Source organism: Salmo salar, chromosome ssa06, assembly GCF_905237065.1.
Source record: "Salmo salar chromosome ssa06, Ssal_v3.1, whole genome shotgun sequence".
Lineage (NCBI taxonomy): Eukaryota > Metazoa > Chordata > Actinopteri > Salmoniformes > Salmonidae > Salmo > Salmo salar.
The window spans coordinates 4,760,333-4,785,063 of record NC_059447.1 but is presented as its reverse complement, the minus strand read 5'-3'; the positions used below and the strand labels follow the sequence as shown (position 1 = coordinate 4,785,063).

General features: G+C 47.6%; 1 protein-coding gene across 2 annotated transcripts in view; it reads left to right on the top strand.

Annotated features, from left to right (window-relative positions):
- Window positions 1-24,731, top strand: part of LOC106595407 (casein kinase I) — a 97,053-nt gene that overhangs the window by 48,681 nt on the left and 23,641 nt on the right. For both annotated transcript variants that reach the window (XM_045719612.1, XM_045719611.1), the window contains exons 2-6: window positions 459-569; window positions 16,420-16,568; window positions 22,057-22,285; window positions 23,498-23,668; window positions 24,022-24,170. In XM_045719612.1, the coding sequence (XP_045575568.1) occupies window positions 459-569; window positions 16,420-16,568; window positions 22,057-22,285; window positions 23,498-23,668; window positions 24,022-24,170 (809 nt within the window). The remainder of the gene's footprint in view (window positions 1-458; window positions 570-16,419; window positions 16,569-22,056; window positions 22,286-23,497; window positions 23,669-24,021; window positions 24,171-24,731) is intronic.

Sequence of the window (24,731 nt, the reverse complement as noted above, 5' to 3'; positions counted from 1 at the left end):
TGGATGTATGAGTGAGCCCTATGATCCTGTGGTGTGGATGTATGAGTGAGCCCTATGATCCTGTGGTGTGGATGTATGAGTGAGCCCTATGATCCTGTGGTGTGGATGTATGAGTGAGCCCTATGATCCTGTGGTGTGGATGTATGAGTGAGCCCTATGATCCTGTGGTGTGGATGTATGAGTGAGCCCTATGATCCTGTGGTGTGGATGTATGAGGGAGCCCTATGATCCTGTGGTGTGGATGTATGAGGGAGCCCTATGATCCTGTGCGTGTAATTTGGCTACAACATCTGGTCTGTGAATATTTCCGTTTCGTGATGTGCGGTGGAGTTGTAGTTTAAGACTTGTTCGGTAACGAATCCAGTTTCTTAAGGAATCCTGCAATGTTTCTTAAGATAGTCAATGAAAAAGTTCACCAGTTCTGTGTTAATCTCTAATCTGTTTGTATTTCTCTCTAGGTACTGATATCTCAGTAGGAGAGGAGGTGGCCATCAAGCTAGAATGTGTGAAGACCAAACACCCGCAGCTCCACATCGAGAGCAAGATCTACAAGATGATGCAGGGAGGAGGTACGACACTACACTATCCATCTGTCCCACTGGCCTAGTGGTCATCCTACCAGCTCTTATCTAGATCACTGTAACTGGCCTAGTGGTCATCCTACCAGCTCTCATCTAGATCACTCCTGTAACTGGCCTAGTGGTCATCCTACCAGCTCTCATCTAGATCACTCCTGTAACTGGCCTAGTGGTCATCCTACCAGCTCTCATCTAGATCACTCCTGTAACTGGCCTAGTGGTCATCCTACCAGCTCTCATCTAGATCACTCCTGTAACTGGCCTAGTGGTCATCCTACCAGCTCTCATCTAGATCACTCCTGTAACTGGCCTAGTGGTCATCCTACCAGCTCTCATCTAGATCACTCCTGTAACTGACCTAGTGGTCATCCTACCAGCTCTCATCTAGATCACTCCTGTAACTGGCCTAATGGTCATCCTACCAGCTCTCATCTAGATCACTCCTGTAACTGGCCTAGTGGTCATCCTACCAGCTCTCATCTAGATCACTCCTCTAACTGGCCTAGTGGTCATCCTACCAGCTCTCATCTAGATCACTCCTGTAACTGGCCTAGTGGTCATCCTACCAGCTCTCATCTAGATCACTCCTGTAACTGGCCTAGCGGTCATCCTACCAGCTCTCATCTAGATCACTCCTGTAACTGGCCTAGCGGTCATCCTACCATCTCTCATCTAGATCACTCCTGTAACTGGCCTAGTGGTCATCCTACCAGCTCTCATCTAGATCACTCCTGTAACTGGCCTAGTGGTCATCCTACCAGCTCTCATCTAGATCACTCCTGTAACTGGCCTAGTGGTCATCCTACCAGCTCTCATCTAGATCACTCCTGTAACTGGCCTAGTGGTCATCCTACCAGCTCTCATCTAGATCACTCCTGTAACTGGCCTAGTGGTCATCCTACCAGCTCTCATCTAGATCACTCCTGTAACTGGCCTAGTGGTCATGCTACCAGCTCTCATCTAGATCACTCCTGTAACTGGCCTAGTGGTCATGCTACCAGCTCTCATCTAGATCACTCCTGTAACTGGCCTAGTGGTCATGCTACCAGCTCTTATCTACTCAAAGTAGGTGGACACCCCTTCAAATTAGTGGATTTGGCTATTTCAGGCACACATGTTGACAGGTATAGAAAATCGAGCACACAATGGCCCGTACTGAACAGCTCAGTGACTTTCAACGTGGCACCGTCATAGGATGCCACCTTTCCAACAAGTCAGTTTGTCAAACTTCTGCCCTGCTACAGCTGTCCCGGTCAACTGTAAGTGCTGTTATTGTGAAGTGGAAACGTCTAGGAGCATCAACGGCTCAGCCGCAAAGTGGTAGGTCACACAAGCTCACAGAACAGGACCGCAGAGTTCTGAAGCGCGGAGCTCTTAAGAATCGTCAGTCCTCGGTTGCAACACTCACTGCTGAGTTCCAAACTGCCTCTGGAAGCAACGTCCGCACAAGAACTGTTCGTCGGGAGCTTCATGAATTGAGTTTCCATGGCCGAGCAGCCACATACAAGCCTAAGATCACCATGTGCAATGTCAAGCGTTGGCTTGAGTGGTTTGAAGCTCGCCGCCATTGGACTTTGCGGCAGTGGAAATGCTTTCTTTGGGGTGATGAATCACGCTTCACCATCTGGCAGTCCGACGGGCGAATCTGGGTTTGGAGGATGCCAGGAGAACGCTACCTGCATTGGACTGGGGGCTGTTTTCATGGTTCGGACTAGGTCCCTGAGTTCCAGTGAAGGGAAATCTTAACCTGTTGTGGTATAGGGGGCAGTATTTTCACGGCCGGATAAAAAAACGTACCTGATTTAATCTGGTTACTACTCCTGCCCAGAAAGTAGAATATGCATATAATTATTAGCTTTGGATAGAAAACACTCCAAAGTTTCTAAAACTGTTTGAATGGTGTCTGTGAGTATAACAGAACTCATATGGCAGGCCAAAACCTGAGAAGATTCCATACAGGAAGTGCCCTGTCTGACAATTTGTTGTCCTTCTTTTGCATCTCTATCGAAAATACAGCATCTGTGCTGTAACGTGACACTTTCTAAGGCTTCCATTGGCTCTCTAAAGCCGCCAGAAAGTGGAATGGGGTGTCTGCTGTCTCTGGGCAAAGTACAACAGCTCTGTTTGTAAGTGGTCAGCCTGGGGACAGTGAGATAACCTCATTTTTTTATTTCAGCCTTTGAATGAATACAACGTTGCCTGGTTGGAATATTATCGCTATTTTACGAGAAAAGTAGCATAAAAATTGATTTTAAACAGCGTTTGACATGCTTCTAAGTATGGCAATGGAATATTTAGAATTTTTTTTGTCACGAAATGCACTCGCGCGTCACCGTTTGGATAGTTACCTGAACGCATTAACAAAACGGCGGTATTTGGATATAACTGTGGATTATTTGGAACCAAAACAACATTTGTTGTTGAAGTAGAAGTCCTGGGAGTGCATTCTGACGATTTGTTTCAAATAATCCATAGTTATGTCCAAATACCTCCGTTTTGTTTGTGCCATCAGGTCACTATCCAAAGGGTAACGCGCGAGTGCATTTCGAGACAAAAACATTCAAAATGTTCCATTACTGTACTTAGAAGCATGTCAAACGCTGTTTAAAATCAATTTTATGGTATTTTTCTCGTAAAATAGCGATAATATTCCAACCGGACAATAGTGTATTCATTCAAAGAGGAAAAGAAAAAACAGCATGGTCGCGTGAACGCGCATATCCAATCTGTTTGTCACCAGGCAGACCACTGAGAAACTGAGCTACTATACTCTGCCCAGAGACAGAAGACGCCTCAATCTGCTTTCTGAAGGCTTTAGACAGCCAATGGAGGCCTTAGAAAGTGCAACATAACCCCGCAGATACTGTAGTTTCGCTAGAGAATCAAAAGAACTAAAAATTCTCAGACAGGCCACTTCCTGCTTGGAATTTTCTCTGGTTTTTGCCTGCCATATGAGTTCTGTTATACTCAGACACCATTGAAACAGTTTTAGAAACTTAAGAGTGTTTTCTATCCAAATCTACTAATAATATGCATATTCTCGTTTCTGGGCAAGAGTAGTAACCAGTTTAAATCGGGTACGTTTTTTTTATCCGGCCGTGAAAATACTGCCCCCTAGCCCAGACAGGTTAACTGCTGAAGTATTCCAGTGAGTGTGGGTTTTCCTTCTTCTCATTGTAATTAGCTGAGTAACAGGACCGAGCCAGGTTAGCCCTGTCCTGAGGTTATTAGCTGAGTAACAGGACCGAGCCAGGTTAGCCCTGTCCTGAGGTTATTAGCTGAGTAACAGGACCGAGCCAGGTTAGCCCTGTCCTGAGGTTATTAGCTGAGTAACAGGACCGAGCCAGGTTAGCCCTGTCCTGAGGTTATTAGCTGAGTAACAGGACAGAGCCAGGTTAGCCCTGTCCTGAGGTTATTAGCTGAGTAACAGGACAGAGCCAGGTTAGCCCTGTCCTGAGGTTATTAGCTGAGTAACAGGACAGAGCCAGGTTAGCCCTGTCCTGAGGTTATTAGCTGAGTAACAGGACAGAAGGACAGAGCCAGGTTAGCCCTGTCCTGAGGTTATTAGCTGAGTAACAGGACAGAGCCAGGTTAGCCCTGTCCTGAGGTTATTAGCTGAGTAACAGGACAGAGCCAGGTTAGCCCTGTCCTGAGGTTATTAGCTGAGTAACAGGACAGAGCCAGGTTAGCCCTGTCCTGAGGTTATTAGCTGAGTAACAGGACAGAAGGACAGAGCCAGGTTAGCCCTGTCCTGAGGTTATTAGCTGAGTAACAGGACCGAGCCAGGTTAGCCCTGTCCTGAGGTTATTAGCTGAGTAACAGGACAGAGCCAGGTTAGCCCTGTCCTGAGGTTATTAGCTGAGTAACAGGACAGAGCCAGGTTAGCCCTGTCCTGAGGTTATTAGCTGAGTAACAGGACAGAGCCAGGTTAGCCCTGTCCTGAGGTTATTAGCTGAGTAACAGGACAGAGCCAGGTTAGCCCTGTCCTGAGGTTATTAGCTGAGTAACAGGACAGAGCCAGGTTAGCCCTGTCCTGAGGTTATTAGCTGAGTAACAGGACAGAGCCAGGTTAGCCCTGTCCTGAGGTTATTAGCTGAGTAACAGGACAGAGCCAGGTTAGCCCTGTCCTGAGGTTATTAGCTGAGTAACAGGACAGAGCCAGGTTAGCCCTGTCCTGAGGTTATTAGCTGAGTAACAGGACCGAGCCAGGTTAGCCCTGTCCTGAGGTTATTAGCTGAGTAACAGGACAGAGCCAGGTTAGCCCTGTCCTGAGGTTATTAGCTGAGTAACAGGACCGAGCCAGGTTAGCCCTGTCCTGAGGTTATTAGCTGAGTAACAGGACCGAGCCAGGTTAGCCCTGTCCTGAGGTTATTAGCTGAGTAACAGGACAGAGCCAGGTTAGCCCTGTCCTGAGGTTATTAGCTGAGTAACAGGACAGAGCCAGGTTAGCCCTGTCCTGAGGTTATTAGCTGAGTAACAGGACAGAGCCAGGTTAGCCCTGTCCTGAGGTTATTAGCTGAGTAACAGGACAGAGCCAGGTTAGCCCTGTCCTGAGGTTATTAGCTGAGTAACAGGACCGAGCCAGGTTAGCCCTGTCCTGAGGTTATTAGCTGAGTAACAGGACAGAGCCAGGTTAGCCCTGTCCTGAGGTTATTAGCTGAGTAACAGGACCGAGCCAGTTAGCCCTGGGGTTAACCCTGTCTACATTTACATTCAGCCTCACCACTATGTCAGTCCGGATCCTCTGTGACCTTTACCCTGGCCGTTCAGTCAGTCCGGATCCTCTGTGACCTTTACCCTGGCCGTTCAGTCAGTCCGGATCCTCCGTGACCTCTACCCTGGCCGTTCAGTCAGTCCGGATCCTCTGTGACCTTTACCCTGGCCCTTCAGTCAGTCCAGATCCTCTGTGACCTTTACCCTGGCCGTTCAGTCAGTCCGGATCCTCTGTGACCTTTACCCTGGCCCTTCAGTCAGTCCGGATCCTCTGTGACCTTTACCCTGGCCCTTCAGTCAGTCCAGATCCTCTGTGACCTTTACCCTGGCCCTTCAGTCAGTCCGGATCCTCTGTGACCTTTACCCTGGCCGTTCAGTCAGTCCGGATCCTCCGTGACCTCTACCCTGGCCGTTCAGTCAGTCCGGATCCTCTGTGCATGTGTGTCCTAGTCCCACTGACCAGTGTGTCGTTTAAAGTGGGGTTTCACCCTCCAAGGTGTGTTGTTTAATGGTGTGTTTCCCGCCCCAGGGTGTGTGTTGTTTAATGGTGTGTTTCCCCCCTCCAGGGTGTGTGTTGTTTAATGGTGTGTTTCCCCCCTCCAGGGTGTGTGTTGTTTAATGGTGTGTTTCCCCCCTCCAGGGTGTGTGTTGTTTAATGGTGTGTTTCCCGCCCCAGGGTGTGTGTTGTTTAATGGTGTGTTTCCCCCCTCCAGGGTGTATGTTGTTTAAAGGTGTGTTTCCCCCATGCGGTGTGTGCGTACGTACGCAAGTGCAAGCTTTTGTGTGTGTAACAGCCTGCACTCCCAGTAACAGGCTTATCCCCACCACAGCCCTCCAGCCCCTTCCCCTGGAGTGTTGCCCCAGCAGGGTGCTCTGACATTGGGACAGGATGGAGCGATAACCTGGGTTCCTGGAGCCCCGTGGGTCTCATTCGTTCGTGCCCTATATCCTTCTTTTTTCACTGCTCCCCTCTCCTCCACCAATCCCCTCACCTCTCGATCGCTCCATCATTGGTTCTATCCTTTCTGTCATCTCCCCTCTATCCTTTCTCTCTCATCTCCCCTCTATCCTTTCTCTCTCATCTCCCCTCTATCCTTTCTCTCTCTCTGTCATCTCCCCTCTATCCTTTCTCTCTCTCTGTCATCTCCCCTCTATCCTTTCTCTCTCTCTCTGTCATCTCCCCTCTATCCTTTCTCTCTCTCTCTGTCATCTCCCCTCTATCCTTTCTCTCTCTCTCTGTCATCTCCCCTCTATCCTTTCTCTCTCTCTCTGTCATCTCCCCTCTATCCTTTCTCTCTCTCTCTGTCATCTCCCCTCTATCCTTTCTCTCTCTCTGTCATCTCCCCTCTATCCTTTCTCTCTCTCTGTCATCTCCCCTCTATCCTTTCTCTCTCTCTCTGTCATCTCCCCTCTATCCTTTCTCTCTCTCTCTGTCATCTCCCCTCTATCCTTTCTCTCTCTCTCTGTCATCTCCCCTCTCTCCTTTCTCTCTCTCTCTGTCATCTCCCCTCTATCCTTTCTCTCTCTCTCTGTCATCTCCCCTCTATCCTTTCTCTCTCTCTGTCATCTCCCCTCTATCCTTTCTCTCTCTCTGTCATCTCCCCTCTATCCTTTCTCTGTCATCTCCCCTCTATCCTTTCTCTCTCATCTCCCCTCTATCCTTTCTCTGTCATCTCCCCTCTATCCTTTCTCTGTCATCTCCCCTCTATCCTTTCTCTCTCTCTGTCATCTCCCCTCTATCCTTTCTCTCTCTCTGTCATCTCCCCTCTATCCTTTCTCTCTCTCTGTCATCTCCCCTCTATCCTTTCTCTCTCTCTGTCATCTCCCCTCTATCCTTTCTCTCTCTCTGTCATCTCCCCTCTATCCTTTCTCTCTCATCTCCCCTCTATCCTTTCTCTGTCATCTCCCCTCTATCCTTTCTCTCTCTCTGTCATCTCCCCTCTATCCTTTCTCTCTCTCTGTCATCTCCCCTCTATCCTTTCTCTCTCTCTGTCATCTCCCCTCTATCCTTTCTCTGTCATCTCCCCTCTATCCTTTCTCTGTCATCTCCCCTCTATCCTTTCTCTGTCATCTCCCCTCTATCCTTTCTCTGTCATCTCCCCTCTATCCTTTCTCTGTCATCTCCCCTCTATCCTTTCTCTGTCATCTCCCCTCTATCCTTTCTCTGTCATCTCCCCTCTATCCTTTCTCTCTCTCTCTGTCATCTCCCCTCTATCCTTTCTCTCTCTCTCTGTCATCTCCCCTCTATCCTTTCTCTCTCTCTCTGTCATCTCCCCTCTATCCTTTCTCTCTCTCTGTCATCTCCCCTCTATCCTTTCTCTCTCTCTGTCATCTCCCCTCTATCCTTTCTCTGTCATCTCCCCTCTATCCTTTCTCTGTCATCTCCCCTCTATCCTTTCTCTCTCTCTGTCATCTCCCCTCTATCCTTTCTCTCTCTCTGTCATCTCCCCTCTATCCTTTCTCTCTCTCTGTCATCTCCCCTCTATCCTTTCTCTCTCTCTGTCATCTCCCCTCTATCCTTTCTCTCTCTCTGTCATCTCCCCTCTATCCTTTCTCTCTCTCTCTGTCATCTCCCCTCTATCCTTTCTCTCTCTCTGTCATCTCCCCTCTATCCTTTCTCTCTCATCTCCCCTCTATCCTTTCTCTGTCATCTCCCCTCTATCCTTTCTCTGTCATCTCCCCTCTATCCTTTCTCTGTCATCTCCCCTCTATCCTTTCTCTGTCATCTCCCCTCTATCCTTTCTCTGTCATCTCCCCTCTATCCTTTCTCTGTCATCTCCCCTCTATCCTTTCTCTGTCATCTCCCCTCTATCCTTTCTCTGTCATCTCCCCTCTATCCTTTCTCTGTCATCTCCCCTCTATCCTTTCTCTGTCATCTCCCCTCTATCCTTTCTCTGTCATCTCCCCTCTATCCTTTCTCTGTCATCTCCCCTCTATCCTTTCTCTCTCTCTGTCATCTCCCCTCTATCCTTTCTCTCTCTCTGTCATCTCCCCTCTATCCTTTCTCTCTCTCTGTCATCTCCCCTCTATCCTTTCTCTGTCATCTCCCCTCTATCCTTTCTCTGTCATCTCCCCTCTATCCTTTCTCTGTCATCTCCCCTCTATCCTTTCTCTGTCATCTCCCCTCTATCCTTTCTCTGTCATCTCCCCTCTATCCTTTCTCTGTCATCTCCCCTCTATCCTTTCTCTGTCATCTCCCCTCTATCCTTTCTCTGTCATCTCCCCTCTATCCTTTCTCTGTCATCTCCCCTCTATCCTTTCTCTGTCATCTCCCCTCTATCCTTTCTCTGTCATCTCCCCTCTATCCTTTCTCTGTCATCTCCCCTCTATCCTTTCTCTGTCATCTCCCCTCTATCCTTTCTCTGTCATCTCCCCTCTATCCTTTCTCTGTCATCTCCCCTCTATCCTTTCTCTCTCTCTGTCATCTCCCCTCTATCCTTTCTCTGTCATCTCCCCTCTATCCTTTCTCTGTCATCTCCCCTCTATCCTTTCTCTGTCATCTCCCCTCTATCCTTCTCTCTGTCATCTCCCCTCTATCCTTTCTCTCTCTCTCTCATCTCCCCTCTATCCTTTCTCTCTCTCTGTCATCTCCCCTCTATCCTTTCTCTCTCTCTGTCATCTCCCCTCTATCCTTTCTCTCTCTCTGTCATCTCTCTTCTCTTTTGCCGTTCTCTTTTTTGACCCCTTTCCTCTTTAGTTCCATCTCTCATCTCTCCTTTTATCTGCTCTCTCATTCTCTCTCTCGCTCTCTCCCTCCCTCTCTCTGGCCAGATGGTGTGTGTGCCTGGGGATGAGAGGGTGGAATAGACGGAAGGGGAAGGAGGGAGGCGTGGGGGAGGGGCAGAGTCGCTCGCTGCATTCCTCTTCTCTGGGGCACCATCCCTCCATCCTCCAGCTCATGAATATTCATACAGTGTGTGTGCGTGGTAAAATGAGCCTCCGGTGTAGCAGGAAGAACAAAGCACAGCCATGTTGTATTATATGATCAAAAAGAGATGACGCAGTGCTGCACGACCCTCATTATTATCCCCATAGTCCCCATTACCCTACTGACCACTGGGTCAATACACACCATAGTCCCCATTATCCTACTGACCACTGGGTCAATACACACCATAGTCCCCATTATCCTACTGACCACTGGGCCAATACACACCATAGTCCCCATTATCCTACTGACCACTGGGTCAATACACACCATAGTCCTCATTACCCTACTGACCACTGGGTCAATACACACCATGTTACTCTATCAATATTGGATAATCAGTATGATATATATATTAGAGGTCGACCGATTAATCGGAATGGCTGATTTAATTAGGGCCGATTTTAAGTTTTCATAACAATCGGTAATCGGTATTTTTGGCCACCGATTTGCCTATTTATTTTATTTATTTTAAATTTTTACACCTTTATTTAACTAGGCAAATCAGATAAAGAACACATTCTTATTTTCAATAACGGCCTAGGAACGGGGGTTAACTGCCTTGTTCAGGGGGGATTCGTTTTTGCAACCTTCCGGTTACTAGTCTAACCACCTGCCTTACATTGCACTCCACGAGGAGCCTGCATGGCAGGCTGACTACCTGTTACGTGAGTGCAGCAAGAAGCCAAGGTAAGTTGCTAGCTAGCATTAAACTTACCTTATAAAAAAACAATCAATCATAATCACTAGTTAACTACACATGGTTGATGATATTACTAGTTTATCTAACTTGTCCTGCGTTGCATATAATCGATGCGGTGCCTGTTCATTTCTCATCGAATCACAGCCTACTTCGCCAAATGGGTGATGATTTAACAAGTGCATTTGTGAAAAAAGCACTGTCGTTGCACCAATGTACCTAACCATAACCACAAGTATATATTTTTAAACCTGCATATATAGACTTAGGGATGCCACCCGTTAGATAAAATACGGAACGGTTCCGTATTTCACTGAAAGAATAAACGTTTTGTTTTCGAAATGATAGTTTCCGGATTTGACCATATTAATGACCTAAGGCTCATATTTCTGTGTGTTATGTTATAATTAAGACTATGATTTGATATTTGATAGAGCAGTCTGACTGAGCGGTGGTAGGCAGCAGCAGGCTCGTAAGCATTCATTCAAACAGCACTTTCGTGCGTTTACCAGCAGCTCTTCGCTGTGCTTCAAGCATTGCGCTGTTTATGACTTAAAGCCTATCAACTCCCAAGATTAGGTTGGTGTAACTGATGTGAAATGGCTAGCTAGTTAGCCGGGTGCGCGCTAATAGCGTTTCAAACGTCACTCGCTCTGAGACTTGGTGTAGTTTTTTCCCTTCCTCTACATGGGTAACGCTGCTTCGAGGGTGGCTGTTGTCGATGTGTTCCTGGTTCGAGCCCAGGTAGGAGCGAGGAGAGGGACGGAAGCTATACTGTTACACTGGCAATACTAAAGTGCCTATAAGAACATCCAATACTCAAAGGTATATGAAATACAAATCGTATAGAGAGAAATAGTCCTTATAATTCCTATAATAACTACAACCTAAAACTTCTTACCTGGGAATATTGAAGACTCATGTTAAAAGGAACCACCAGCTTTCATATGTTCTCATGTTCTGAGCAAGGAACTTAAACGTTAGCTTTCTTACATGGCACATATTGCACTTTTACTTTCTTCTCCAACACTTTGTTTTTACATTATTTAAACCAAATTGAACTTGTTTCATTATTTATTTGAGGCTAAATTGATAGTATTTCTGTATTAACTTAAAATAAGTGTTTATTCAGTATTGTTGTAATTGTCATTATTACAAATAAATAAATGAAAAAATCGTCCGATTAATTGGTATCGGCTTTTTTTGGTCCTCCAACAATCGGTATCGGCGTTGAAAAATCATAATCGGTCGATCTCTAATATTGCTCTACAGTAGGAAATGGACTGAAACAGGGAAGGGACTACCTGAACTTGTCCAATAAGAAACACAACATTGTTGTTGCAATATGTTTTGGTAGGTTTTACCCTAATGAATACATCCCAGGTCCTGGAACAGAACCAGATGGGAGGAACTTATTTTAGACTTGAGTTCTGTCCCATATGGCACCCTATTTCCCTTTATAGTGCACTAATTTTGACCAGAACTCTATGGCACCCTATTCCCTTTATAGTGCACTACTTTTGACCAGGGCCCATAGTGGTCTAATCAAAATGAGTGCACTATATAGGGTGTCATATGGGATACAGACAGGCTATTTAGTGCTGAGTGACCCTACAGGTCCTTAGATGGACACTGTACATTCTGCTGCTTAATATATCCAGAAGTCTGGTCTATGTAGTCTGAGATTGAGCTGCTCCTAAATATATGTTGCTGTATCAGTATGGGGGCTCCCGAGTGGCGCAGTGGTCTAAGACCCTGCATCTCAGTGCTAGAGGAGTTACTACAGACCCTGGTTCCATTCCAGGCTGTATCACAGCGGTCTAAGACCCTGCATCTCAGTACTAGAGGAGTCACTACAGACCCTGGTTCCATTCCAGGCTGTATCACAGCGGTCTAAGACCCTGCATCTCAGTACTAGAGGAGTCACTACAGACCCTGGTTCCATTCCAGGCTGTATCACAGCGGTCGAAGACCCTGCATCTCAGTACTAGAGGAGTCACTACAGACCCTGGTTCCATTCCAGGCTGTATCACAGTGGTCTAAGACACTGCTTCTCAGTGCTAGAGGTGTCACTACAGACCCTGGTTCGATCCTGGGCTGTATCACAACCGGCTGTGATCTGGAGTCCCATAGGGCATCGCACAATTTGGCCCAGCGTCGTCCGGGACGGGAGGGTTTGGCCGGGGTAGGCCGTCATTGTAAATAAGAATTTGTTCTTAACTGACTTGCCCAGTTAAATATTTATAAAAATTGAATATTAAATCCCTTGGTCCGCGGATCTCAAAATATTAATATAAAAAATATAAAAAATCATGCTTTATTCTATGAATAGCAGATTAAACACATTTTGGCCAATGGATCTGTGAATACATTTAGAGGGTGTAATACAATGCAATATTATTCATTTACAAGATTCTGTTCTTAACCCTGGGCAACATGGGCCTGGGAGGCTCACAGAGACATTAGTATCCACAGTACTCTGTTCTTAACCCTGGGCAACATGGGCCTGGGAGGCTCACAGAGACATTAGTATCCACAGTACTCTGTTCTTAACCCTGGGCAACATGGGCCTGGGAGGCTCACAGAGACATTAGTATCCACAGTATTCTGTTCTTAACCCTGGGCAACATGGGCCTGGGAGGCTCACAGGGATATTGGTATCCACAGTATTCTGTTCTTAACCCTGGGCAACATGGGCCTGGGAGGCTCACAGAGACATTAGTATCCACAGTACTCTGTTCTTAACCCTGGGCAACATGGGCCTGGGAGGCTCACAGAGACATTAGTATCCACAGTACTCTGTTCTTAACCCTGGGCAACATGGGCCTGGGAGGCTCACAGAGACATTAGTATCCACAGTATTCTGTTCTTAACCCTGGGAAACATGGGCCTGGGAGGCTCACAGAGACATTAGTATCCACAGTATTCTGTTCTTAACCCTGGGCAACATGGGCCTGGGAGGCTCACAGAGACATTAGTATCCACAGTACTCTGTTCTTAACCCTGGGCAACATGGGCCTGGGAGGCTCACAGAGACATTAGTATCCACAGTATTCTGTTCTTAACCCTGGGCAACATGGGCCTGGGAGGCTCACAGAGACATTAGTATCCACAGTACTCCACCAATTATCAATTTTTCAACTCAATACTTATTATATTCCACTATTATTAATATATATATATTTAATTTTTAATTTTATTATTATTATTATTATTTTATTTTTTTATTATTTTTTTTTTAACGTAAAAGCACTGTAATTTAACGCTAGAATCCTTAGTTGCTACATCCATTTTTGGTATGGCAAACCCTGATGTACCCACTGATTCTTGAAGAATATAACTTATAAGTGCTTCATGAGCTTAGTTCAACTGTCCTACCTCCTCAGAACCCAATATATAACCTGGTTTTACTACAATGTTTGGAAACAAAGTAAATGTAAACAAACACTGTATAGCCTCAAAACACGGTTAAAACTATAATGTTAATATCATGGATGGTCAGTCCTTGCATCCATAGCTCTGTCTAATCTGAGTGGTTATATTTCTCCAGGCCCATCCCTCAGCTTTTCACCAAAACCGAGACTTAGAATTGCAGGAAATTAGCTTGAAAACTGCCAAATTATCTCCGATGCAAAGAGGTGGGCCTTTTTAAAATGTTCCTTCTCAGGGCCCGACACTTTGTTTGTCCGGCCCTGCACTGCTGAAGTCATCAACTCCTTCTATGCTATTTCTGTCTCACTGGAGTTATGAAGGGGCCCCTGGCCCCAACAAGTTGCAGAGCCCCTTATCTAGTGTTCTCAACTGTAGCCTATATACAGGCTGCTAAGAACAGCTTCCTGGTGTGGTGTACTGCTCACTGGAGATGGTCTATGTGCTGATGTTAGCCTGGCTAACACACACACACACTCTGCCTGGCTAGCCCATATATGTCTCCTCCAGCTTTCATAACACACTCTGGAAGACATGTACTGACTATGACAGATGCTAAAAGCACGTCTCGCCACACTTTGGGTTTAAGACTAAGAGACAAATGCGCCAGACTGTGTGTGTTGCGACACAGGGAGATTGCTGGAGCATGGTGAATATACTTGGCCTCTCGTGTGTGTGTGTGTGTATGTGTGTGTGTGTGTGTGTGTGTGTGTGTGTGTGTGTGTGTGTGTGTGTGTGTGTGTGTGTGTGTGTGTGTGTGTGTGTGTGTGTGTGTGTGTGTGTGTGTGCGCACGCGCACGCCTGTGTCTGTCTCTGTGAACTAGTGTCTGTCTGTAGCTGAGCTGGGTAAAGTGTAAAATGCTGATCACCAGTCTACTACTCTATTCTCTCTACTGTATTAGGACAGGCAGGCCAGTCTAAAGGCGGGCAGGCAGGCAGGCGGGCCAGTCTATAGGCAGGCAGGCAGGCAGGCAGGTGGGCCAGTCTATAGGCAGGCGGGCAGGCAGGTGGGCAGGCAGGTGGGCCAGTCTATAGGCAGGTGGGCCAGTCTGTAGGCAGGTGGGCCAGTCTATAGGCAGGCAGGCGGGCCAGTCTATAGGCAGGCAGGCAGGCAGGCGGGCCAGTCTATAGGCAGGCAGGCAGGCAGGCGGGCCAGTCTATAGGCAGGCAGGCAGGCAGGCGGGCCAGTCTATAGGCAGGCAGGCAGACGGGCCAGTCTATAGGCAGGCAGGCAGTCGGGCCAGTCTATGGGCGGGCGGGCGGGCCAGTCTAAAGGCAGGCGGGCTAATGTTCAGGAACTGTCGGCAGCTACCACTACTACTATACCTGCTGTCTGGACTGAGGGGCTGACTGTGACCCAAAACTCACCCTAACTAACACGTGTGTGTGTGTGTGTGTGTGTGTGTGTGTGTGTGTGTGTGTGTGTGTGTGTGTGTTACAAAGAGAGAATGCTCTGAGTTTTACTTATAAAGTACACACATTATAGTAGGTCCTACAGTAGAGCAGGGAATTGCCAGGTACCTCACGATACGATATTATCATGACATATTCCATACGCACAAAAAGCTTATTTCTCTCATTCTGTGCACAAATTTGTTTACATCCCTGTTAGTGAGCATTTCTCCTTTGCCAAGATAATCCATCCACCTGCCAGGTGTGGCATATCAAGAAGCTGATTAAACCACATGATCATTACACAGGTGCACCTTGTGTTGGGGGCAATAAATGGCCACTCTAAAATGTGCAGTTTTGTCACACAACACGATTCCACAGACTGGTGGACATTCCTGCATGCTGACTGCAGGAATGTCCACCAGAGCTGTTGCCAGAGAATGTCATGTTCATTTCTCTACCATAAGCCACCTCCAACGTTGTTTGAGAGAATTTGACAGTACGGCCTCTCAACCGCACAACCCTGTTATGGCATCATGTGGGCGAGTGTTTTGCTGATGTCAACGTTGTGAGCAGAGTGCCCCATGGTGGAGGTGGGGTTATGGTGTGGGCAGGCATAAGCTACAGACAACGAACACAATTGCATTTTATTGATGGCAATTTGAATGCACAGAGATACCATTACATTGTCGTGTCATTCATCCACCACCATCACCTCATGTTTCAGCATGATAATGCACGGCCCCATTCATCCACCACCATCACCTCATGTTTCAGCATGATAATGCACGGCCCCATTCATCCACCACCATCACCTCATGTTTCAGCATGATAATGCACGGCCCCATTCATCCACCACCATCACCTCGTGTTTCAGCATGATAATGCACGGCCCCATGTCACAAGGATCTGTACACAATTCCTGGAAGCTATCTATTCTCCATCCTAACTCCTCCCTCTTGGTGCTATGATAGGATATAGTTAGGGGCTAGTTCCTGGTTTCAGCTCCTAACTCCTCCCTCTTGGTGCTATGATAGGATATAGTTAGGGGCTAGTTCCTGGTTTCAGCTCCTAACTCCTCCCTCTTGGTGCTATGATAGGATATAGTTAGGGGCTAGTTCCTGGTTTCAGCTCCTAACTCCTCCCTCTTGGTGCTGTGATAGGATATAGTTAGGGGCTAGTTCCTGGTTTCAGCTCCTAACTCCTCCCTCTTGGTGCTGTGATAGGATATAGTTAGGGGCTAGTTCCTGGTTTCAGCTCCTAACTCCTCCCTCTTGGTGCTGTGATAGGATATAGTTAGGGGCTAGTTCCTGGTTTCATCTCCTAACTCCTCCCACTTGGTGCTGTGATAGGATATAGTTAGGGGCTAGTTCCTGGTTTCTGCTCCTAACTCCTCCCTCTTGGTGCTCACAGATCTAATAAATGCTACTCAATATGTTACAAGTCATTTGCTGTAATGTCAAACTTTCTAGAGACATTATAATACATTAATAATAAGAATAAGAATTTCTCTCCTAAATGTTAATTTAATTATTTCCCCCTACAGTGGGTATCAATGGGTATATGATTAAACACATGGTTACTTTAACATGACTAACATCCCTCTCGTCTCTCTCCTGTCTCTCTCTCTGTCTCTCCTGTCTCTCTTTCTGTCTCTCTCCTGTCTGTCTCCCCTACAGTGGGTATCCCAACGATAAAGTGGTGTGGGGCGGAGGGTGACTACAATGTGATGGTGATGGAGCTGTTAGGACCTAGTCTGGAAGACCTGTTCAACTTCTGCTCCCGCAAGTTCTCCCTCAAGACTGTCCTGCTGCTGGCTGACCAGATGGTAAGAGCCTGGCGTGTGTGTGTGTGTGTGCGTTCACTGGGGCAGGGCGCGTGCCAACCTGGGGGTACGGGACCACCTTCAGGGGCCACCCCCATCCTGAATGACACTGGCCACCACCCCCACCCTGAATGACACTGGCCACCACCCCCACCCTGAATGACACTGGCCACCACCCCCACCCTGAATGACACTGGCCACCACCCCCACCCTGAATGACACTGGCCACCACCCCCACCCTGAATGACACTGGCCACCACCCCCACCCTGAATGACACTGGCCACCACCCCCACCCTGAATGACACTGGCCACCACCCCCACCCTGAATGACACTGGCCACCACCCCCATTCTGAATGACACTGGCCACCACCCCCATTCTGAATGACACTGGCCACCACCCCCACCCTGAATGACACTGGCCACCACCCCCACCCTGAATGACACTGGCCACCACCCCCACCCTGAATGACACTGGCCACCACCCCCACCCTGAATGACACTGGCCACCACCCCCATTCTGAATGACACTGGCCACCACCCCCACCCTGAATGACACTGGCCACCACCCCCATCCTGAATGACACTGGCCACCACCCCCATCCTGAATGACACTGGCCACCACCCCCATCCTGAATGACACTGGCCACCACCCCCATCCTGAATGACACTGGCCACCACCCCCACCCTGAATGGCACTGGCCACCACCCCCACCCTGAATGACACTGGCCACCACCCCCACCCTGAATGACACTGGCCACCACCCCATTCTGAATGACACTGGCCACCACCCCCACCCTGAATGACACTGGCCACCACCCCCACCCTGAATGACACTGGCCACCACCCCCATTCTGAATGACACTGGCCACCACCCCCACCCTGAATGACACTGGCCACCACCCCCATCCTGAATGACACTGGCCACCACCCCCATTCTGAATGACACTGGCCATCTCTTAACTCTGCCTCCATTGTGAATGTCAGGAAGCCTTGTCCCACTGTGACCATGCAGCCTCTCAGGCTGATGTAGAAGCACCTCCTTGTTGGCTTCACGATTCTATTTGCATTGTGTGTCAGTGTGTGTCAGGTTTGTATTGCTGAATATGGGTCTTCCTCCTTCTCCTTGTTAGTTTTTCCCCATCCTGTTTTTGATTTAGTAGGGTCTCGTTAGCCGACGCCAACGGAGACAGCTAGTCCTACTGGGGTCAGACACAACCAAAAACACATTACAGACAAATGACTTTACAATTGACATCCATTTAAAACATTGACATGTAGTGTATCTGTTCCACCTGTCAGTACATACAACACATAGATCCCACTGTTGAACCAGTCAGATGGGTCTGGATCAGAAGCTGTTTATTCTACTGTCTGTCCTAGGACAGTCTACATTGATAGTACAGTGGTGTCACAGTTAGTCAGCTAAAATTGTTGACAGTTAGTTAGCAATTAGGGAAGTAACGATTCACCGATACCCATCGATTCAAATGTTTAAGCATGCATCGATCAGAGAAGCGATTCAAAACGTTCCGAATCGATGGTTCAGTCACATTTTTGGCTCATATTATTACGTTCTTTCTACCTTCTGAAAAATACCTCTCATCTTTTGTGACAACTGATGCGTCCTGTTCTTCAGTGTCTAACTGGGTGGAACCGTGTTGACAGTCGTTGATCAAATGTATTTATAAAGCCCTTCTTACATCAGCTGATATCTCAAAGTGCTGTACAGAAACCCAGCCTAAAACCCCAAATAGCAAGTAATGCAGGTGTAGAAGCACGGTGGCTAGGAAAAACTCCCTAGAAAGGCCAATACCTAGGAAGAAACCTAGAGTGGAACCAGGCTATGAGGGGTGGCCAGTCCTCTTCTGGCTGTGCCGGGTGGAGATTATAACAGAACATGGCCAAGATGTTCCAATGTTCATAAATGACCAGCATGGTCAAATAATAATAATCATAGTAGTTGTCGAGGGTGCAACAAGTCAATAACACAAGAGTAAGTGTCAGTTGGCTTTTTCATAGCCGATCTTTGAGAGTATCTCTACCGCTCCTGCTGTCTCTAGAGAGTTGAAAACAGCAGGTCTGGGGCAGGTAGCACGTCCGGTGAACAGGTCAGGGTTCCAGCAGGTCTGGGACAGCAGGTCTGGTACAGGTAGCACGTCCGGTGAACAGGTCAGGGTTCCATAGCTGCAGGCAGAACAGTTGGAACTGGAGCAGCAGCACGGCCAGGTGAACTGGGGACAGCAAGGAGTTATCAAGCCAGATAGTCCTGAGGCATGGTCCTAGGGCTCAGGTCCTCCGAGAGAAAGAGAGAATTAGAGAGAGCCTATTTAAATTCACACAGGACACCGGAAAAGACAAGAGAAATACTCCAGATATAACAGACTGACCCTAGCCCCCCGACACATAAACTACTGCAGCATAAATACTGGAGGCTGAGACAGGAGGGATCAGAAGACACTGTGGCCCCATCCGATGAAACCCCCGGACAGGGCCAAACAGGTAGGATATAACCCCACCCACTTTGCCAAAGCACAGCCTCCACACCACTGGAAGGATGTCTCCAACCACCAACATACCATCCCGGGACAAGGCCGAGTATAGCCCACAAAGATCTCCGCCACGGCACAGCCCAAGGGGGGGCGCCAACCCAGACAGGAAGACCACGTCAGTGACTCAACCCACTCAAGTGACGCACCCCTCCCAGGGACGGCATGGAAGAACACCAGTAAGCCAGTGACTCAGCCCCCGTAATAGGGGTAGAGGCAGAGAATCCCAGTGGAAAGAGGGGAAACCGGCCAGGCAGAGACAGCAAGGGCGGTTGATCTACAGGTCATTTAGCATGCTGAACAAGTCCAGTAATATCTGTAGCTTAGTCAAACTACATCCTGTATGTCTTATGGTGTATGTAGGATGCTTCCAATAAGGGAAACTGTGCATCTACCACCACACTATCAATTAGAGGGGGAGATCTATATAGCACAACTTTGAATTTCACCCCTGTCTCATAATGGAATGGTTTAGACCGTTTGGAAGTTATGTCTCAGAGAGCTTCTCTTCTTCTCCTGCTTCAACCGTGGCAGTGAGGTCGCTGTCCTATGACATATCTCCTTGTTTCAAGCAAAACTACCAAAACTATTGCCGATGGTGAACCTGAACAATCTACATACAAATGTAATGTGAATATATAGGTCTGTTGTCATTTCTACCCGTTTCTAATGCTGTGATGGGTATCGAGAAACCCCTGCCCTGGATCTAGATACTTATCCAATCATCTTGAAAAGGAAAGATCACTTCCCGATTAGCAATCGCTTCTACTTCATTTCTTGCAACAGTAGTGCTGCAGTGTTTATACTACCAGCTGTCCTCCAGGTGTTTATACTACCAGGTGTCCTCCAGGTGTTTATACTACCAGGTGTCCTCCAGGTGTTTATACTACCAGCTGTCTTCCAGGTGTTTATACTACCAGGTGTTTATACTACCAGGTGTTCATACTACCAGCTGTCCTCCAGGTGTTTATACTACCAGCTGTCCTCCAGGTGTTTATACTACCAGGTGTTCATACTACCAGCTGTCCTCCAGGTGTTTATACTACCAGGTGTTCATACTACCAGCTGTCCTCCAGGTGTTTATACTACCAGGTGTCCTCCAGGTGTTTATACTACCAGGTGTCCTCCAGGTGTTTATACTACCAGGTGTCCTCCAGGTGTTTATACTACCAGGTGTCCTCCAGGTGTTTATACTACCAGGTGTCCTCCAGGTGTTTATACTACCAGGTGTCCTCCAGGTGTTTATACTACCAGGTGTCCTCCAGGTGTTTATACTACCAGGTGTCCTCCAGGTGTTTATACTACCAGGTGTCCTCCAGGTGTTTATACTACCAGCTGTCTTCCAGGTGTTTATACTACCAGGTGTTTATACTACCAGGTGTTCATACTACCAGCTGTCCTCCAGGTGTTTATACTACCAGCTGTCCTCCAGGTGTTTATACTACCAGGTGTTTATACTACCAGCTGTCCTCCAGGTGTTTATACTACCAGGTGTCCTCCAGGTGTTTATACTACCAGGTGTTTATACTACCAGGTGTTCATACTACCAGCTGTCCTCCAGGTGTTTATACTACCAGCTGTCCTCCAGGTGTTTATACTACCAGGTGTTTATACTACCAGCTGTCCTCCAGGTGTTTATACTACCAGCTGTCCTCCAGGTGTTTATACTACCAGGTGTTCATACTACCAGCTGTCCTCCAGGTGTTTATACTACCAGGTGTTTATACTACCAGCTGTCCTCCAGGTGTTTATACTACCAGCTGTCCTCCAGGTGTTTATACTACCAGGTGTTCATACTACCAGCTGTCCTCCAGGTGTTTATACTACCAGGTGTCCTCCAGGTGTTTATACTACCAGGTGTCCTCCAGGTGTTTATACTACCAGGTGTTTATACTACCAGGTGTCCTCCAGGTGTTTATACTACCAGGTGTTTATACTACCAGGTGTTTATACTACCAGGTGTCCTCCAGGTGTTTATACTACCAGGTGTTTATACTACCAGGTGTCCTCCAGGTGTTTATACTACCAGGTGTCCTCCAGGTGTTTATACTACCAGGTGTTTATACTACCAGGTGTTTATACTACCAGCTGTCCTCCAGGTGTTTATACTACCAGGTGTTTATACTACCAGCTGTCCTCCAGTTGTTTACATTTTACCATTGACACCCATCATGTATATCCACGTTCTATGCGCATTATTGATTATGCTAACGCCAGCTCTCTCCTCTCCAGATCAGACTAGCTGTTATTGATCGAGCTCTCTCCTCTCCAGATCAGCCTAGCTGTTATTGATCGAGCTCTCTCCTCTCCAGATCAGCCTAGCTGTTATTGATCGAGCTCTCTCCTCTCCAGATCAGCCTAGCTGTTATTGATCGAGCTCTCTCCTCTCCAGATCAGACTAGCTGTTATTGATCGAGCTCTCTCCTCTCCTCTCCAGATCAGACTAGCTGTTATTGATCGAGCTCTCTCCTCTCCAGATCAGCCTAGCTGTTATTGATCGAGCTCTCTCCTGTCCTCTCCAGATCAGACTAGCTGTTATTGATCGAGCTCTCTCCTGTCCTCTCCAGATCAGACTAGCTGTTATTGATCGAGCTCTCTCCTCTCCAGATCAGACTAGCTGTTATTGATCGAGCTCTCTCCTCTCCTCTCCAGATCAGACTAGCTGTTATTGATCGAGCTCTCTCCTCTCCAGATCAGACTAGCTGTTATTGATCGAGCTCTCTCCTCTCCAGATCAGACTAGCTGTTATTGATCGAGCTCTCTCCTCTCCAGATCAGACTAGCTGTTATTGATCGAGCTCTCTCCTCTCCTCTCCAGATCAGACTAGCTGTTATTGATCGAGCTCTCTCCTCTCCAGATCAGACTAGCTGTTATTGATCGAGCTCTCTCCTCTCCTCTCCAGATCAGACTAGCTGTTATTGATCGAGCTCTCTCCTCTCCAGATCAGCCGTATAGAGTACATCCACTCTAAGAACTTCATCCACAGAGACGTGAAGCCAGACAACTTCCTGATGGGCCTGGGCAAGAAGGGTAACCTGGTGTACATCATCGACTTTGGACTGGCCAAGAAGTACCGTGACGCCCGCACACACCAGCACATCCCCTACCGCGAGAACAAGAATCTGACCGGCACAGCACGCTACGCATCCATCAACACACACCTGGGAATCGGTAGGATATATACACTATATATACAAACGTATGTTTACACCCCTTCAAATTAGTGGATTCGGCTATTTCAGCCACATCCTTTGCTGACAGGTGTATAAAATCGAGCACACAGCCATGCAATCTCCATAGACAAACATTGTCAGTAGAATGGCCTTACTGAAGAGCTCAGTGACTTTCAAAGTGGAACCGTCATAGGATGCCACCTTTCCAACAAGTCAGTTCGTCAAACTTCTACCCTGCTAGAGCTGCCCCGGTTAACTGTCAGTGCTGTTATTGTGAAGTGGAAACATCAAGGAGCAACAACGGCTCAACCGTGAAGGTAGGCCACACAAGCTAACAGACCACTTCCAAGTTCCAAACTGCCTCTGGAAGCAACGTCAGCACAATAACTGTTCGTTGGGAGCTTCGTGAAATGGGTTTCCAAGGCCGAGTAGCTGCACACAAACCTAAGATCACCATGCGCAATGCCTTGCATCAGCTGAAGATATTGTACTCTGGAGCATTCTCTGGATTGATGAATCACGCTGCACCATCTGGCAATCCGACGGATGAATCTGGGTTTTTCGGATGCCAGGAGAACGCTACCTGCCCCAATGCATAGTGCCAACTGTAAAGTTTGGTGGAAGAGGAATAATGGTCTGGGGCTGTTTTTCATGGTTCGGGCTCGGCCCCTTAGTTACAGTGAAGGGAAATCTTAACTCTACAGCATACAATGACATTCTAGACGATTCTGTGCTTCCAGCTTTGTGGGAACAGTTTTGGGAAGGCCCTTTCCTGTTTCAGCATGACAATGCCCCCCGTGCACAAAGCCAGGTCCATACAGAAATGGTTTGTAGATTGGTGTGGAACAACTTGACTGACCTGCACAGAGCCCTGACCTCAACCCCATCGAACACCTGAATTGGAACGCTGACTGCGAGTCAGGCCTAATCACCCAACATCACTCATGCCCTTGTAGCTGAATAGAAGCAAGTCCCCTCAGCAATGTTCCAACGTCTAGTGGAAAGCCTTCCTGGAAGAGTGGAGGCTGTTATAGCAGCAAAGCTGGACCAACTCCATATGAATACCCATGATTTTGGAATGAGATGTTCGACATGTCCACATACTTTTGGCAATATATTTAAAGAAACACATACACTAGTTACACACACCAGGGAACAGGTACACAACACAAACACTCTGACCCTCTCTCCCTCTCTTCTCTCTCTACAGAGCAGTCTCGTCGTGATGACCTGGAGTCTCTTGGCTATGTCCTGATGTACTTCAACCTGGGCAGTCTGCCCTGGCAGGGCCTGAAGGCTGCCACTAAGAGACAGAAGTACGAACGCATCAGTGAGAAGAAGATGTCTACCCCCATCGAGGTCCTCTGTAAAGGATACCCATGTGAGTAGTTGAAAGACCTGTCTGTGGCTGGAAGTTGATGGGGTTTCTCAAGTCAAAACAGGTCGTTTTTGCATAGTAGATCCTTGTTCATATAGAATTTCCACTCCCAGTCTTTGAAAGTGGATAGCTCTTCTGTGGTCCAAAGTGTGATGGATAGGGTTAGGAGTTTTTCCTGAGCATGTGACCTAACCAGGAAGAAAGCTGATCAGATTCAGACGATCTGTTTGTAGTGTATGTCTTGTTGTCTTGGAGACTAGAGGATTCACATTCAGGCATTTTATTCCACATACATATTATACAACTGGATTTCTAAAGAGCTGTGTCTTGACCCATCCTCTCCTTTCTCCTCTCAGCGGAGTTTGCCACGTACCTGAACTTCTGCCGTTCTCTGCGGTTCGATGACAAGCCAGACTACTCTTACCTCAGACAGCTGTTCAGGAACCTGTTCCACAGACAGGGCTTCTCCTACGACTACGTCTTCGACTGGAACATGCTCAAGTTTGTGAGGAACATCTCTGCTACGTCTGATTCATCCCCTTCATTACATTGACCCGGACTGGAATCTTTTCATCACAATATCTCCCTTCTCCTGAAGTGTACACTCGTTCACTACTTCCAACAAATCTGAAAACTGTTGGGATTGGTGGAGACATGGGCTAGTGGGAGTTTCCACTGTAAGTCAGTGATGTGAACCAGTGCACACTTTAGGAGGAAGGAGAGGTAATTGAGACATAGTAATGGAATGTCCAAGGTGGCCATTTTGTTGGTCTACGAATAGCAGTGGTGTCCCTGGCAACGGCAGCCATTTTGAGTGCTGATTGAGCAAATTCCTGGTCAATAAGATCCCATGGTGTTGTTGTGATGGTGAAGGGTTGGGAGGTGGGACAGTGTAACTGTTGTCTCCATGGTGTTGTTGTGAAGGGTTGGGAGGTGGGACAGTGTGACTGTTGTCTCCATGGTGTTGTTGTGATGGTGAAGGGTTGGGAGGTGGGACAGTGTAACTGTTGTCTCCATGGTGTTGTTGTGATGGTGAAGGGTTGGGAGGTGGGACAGTGTAACTGTT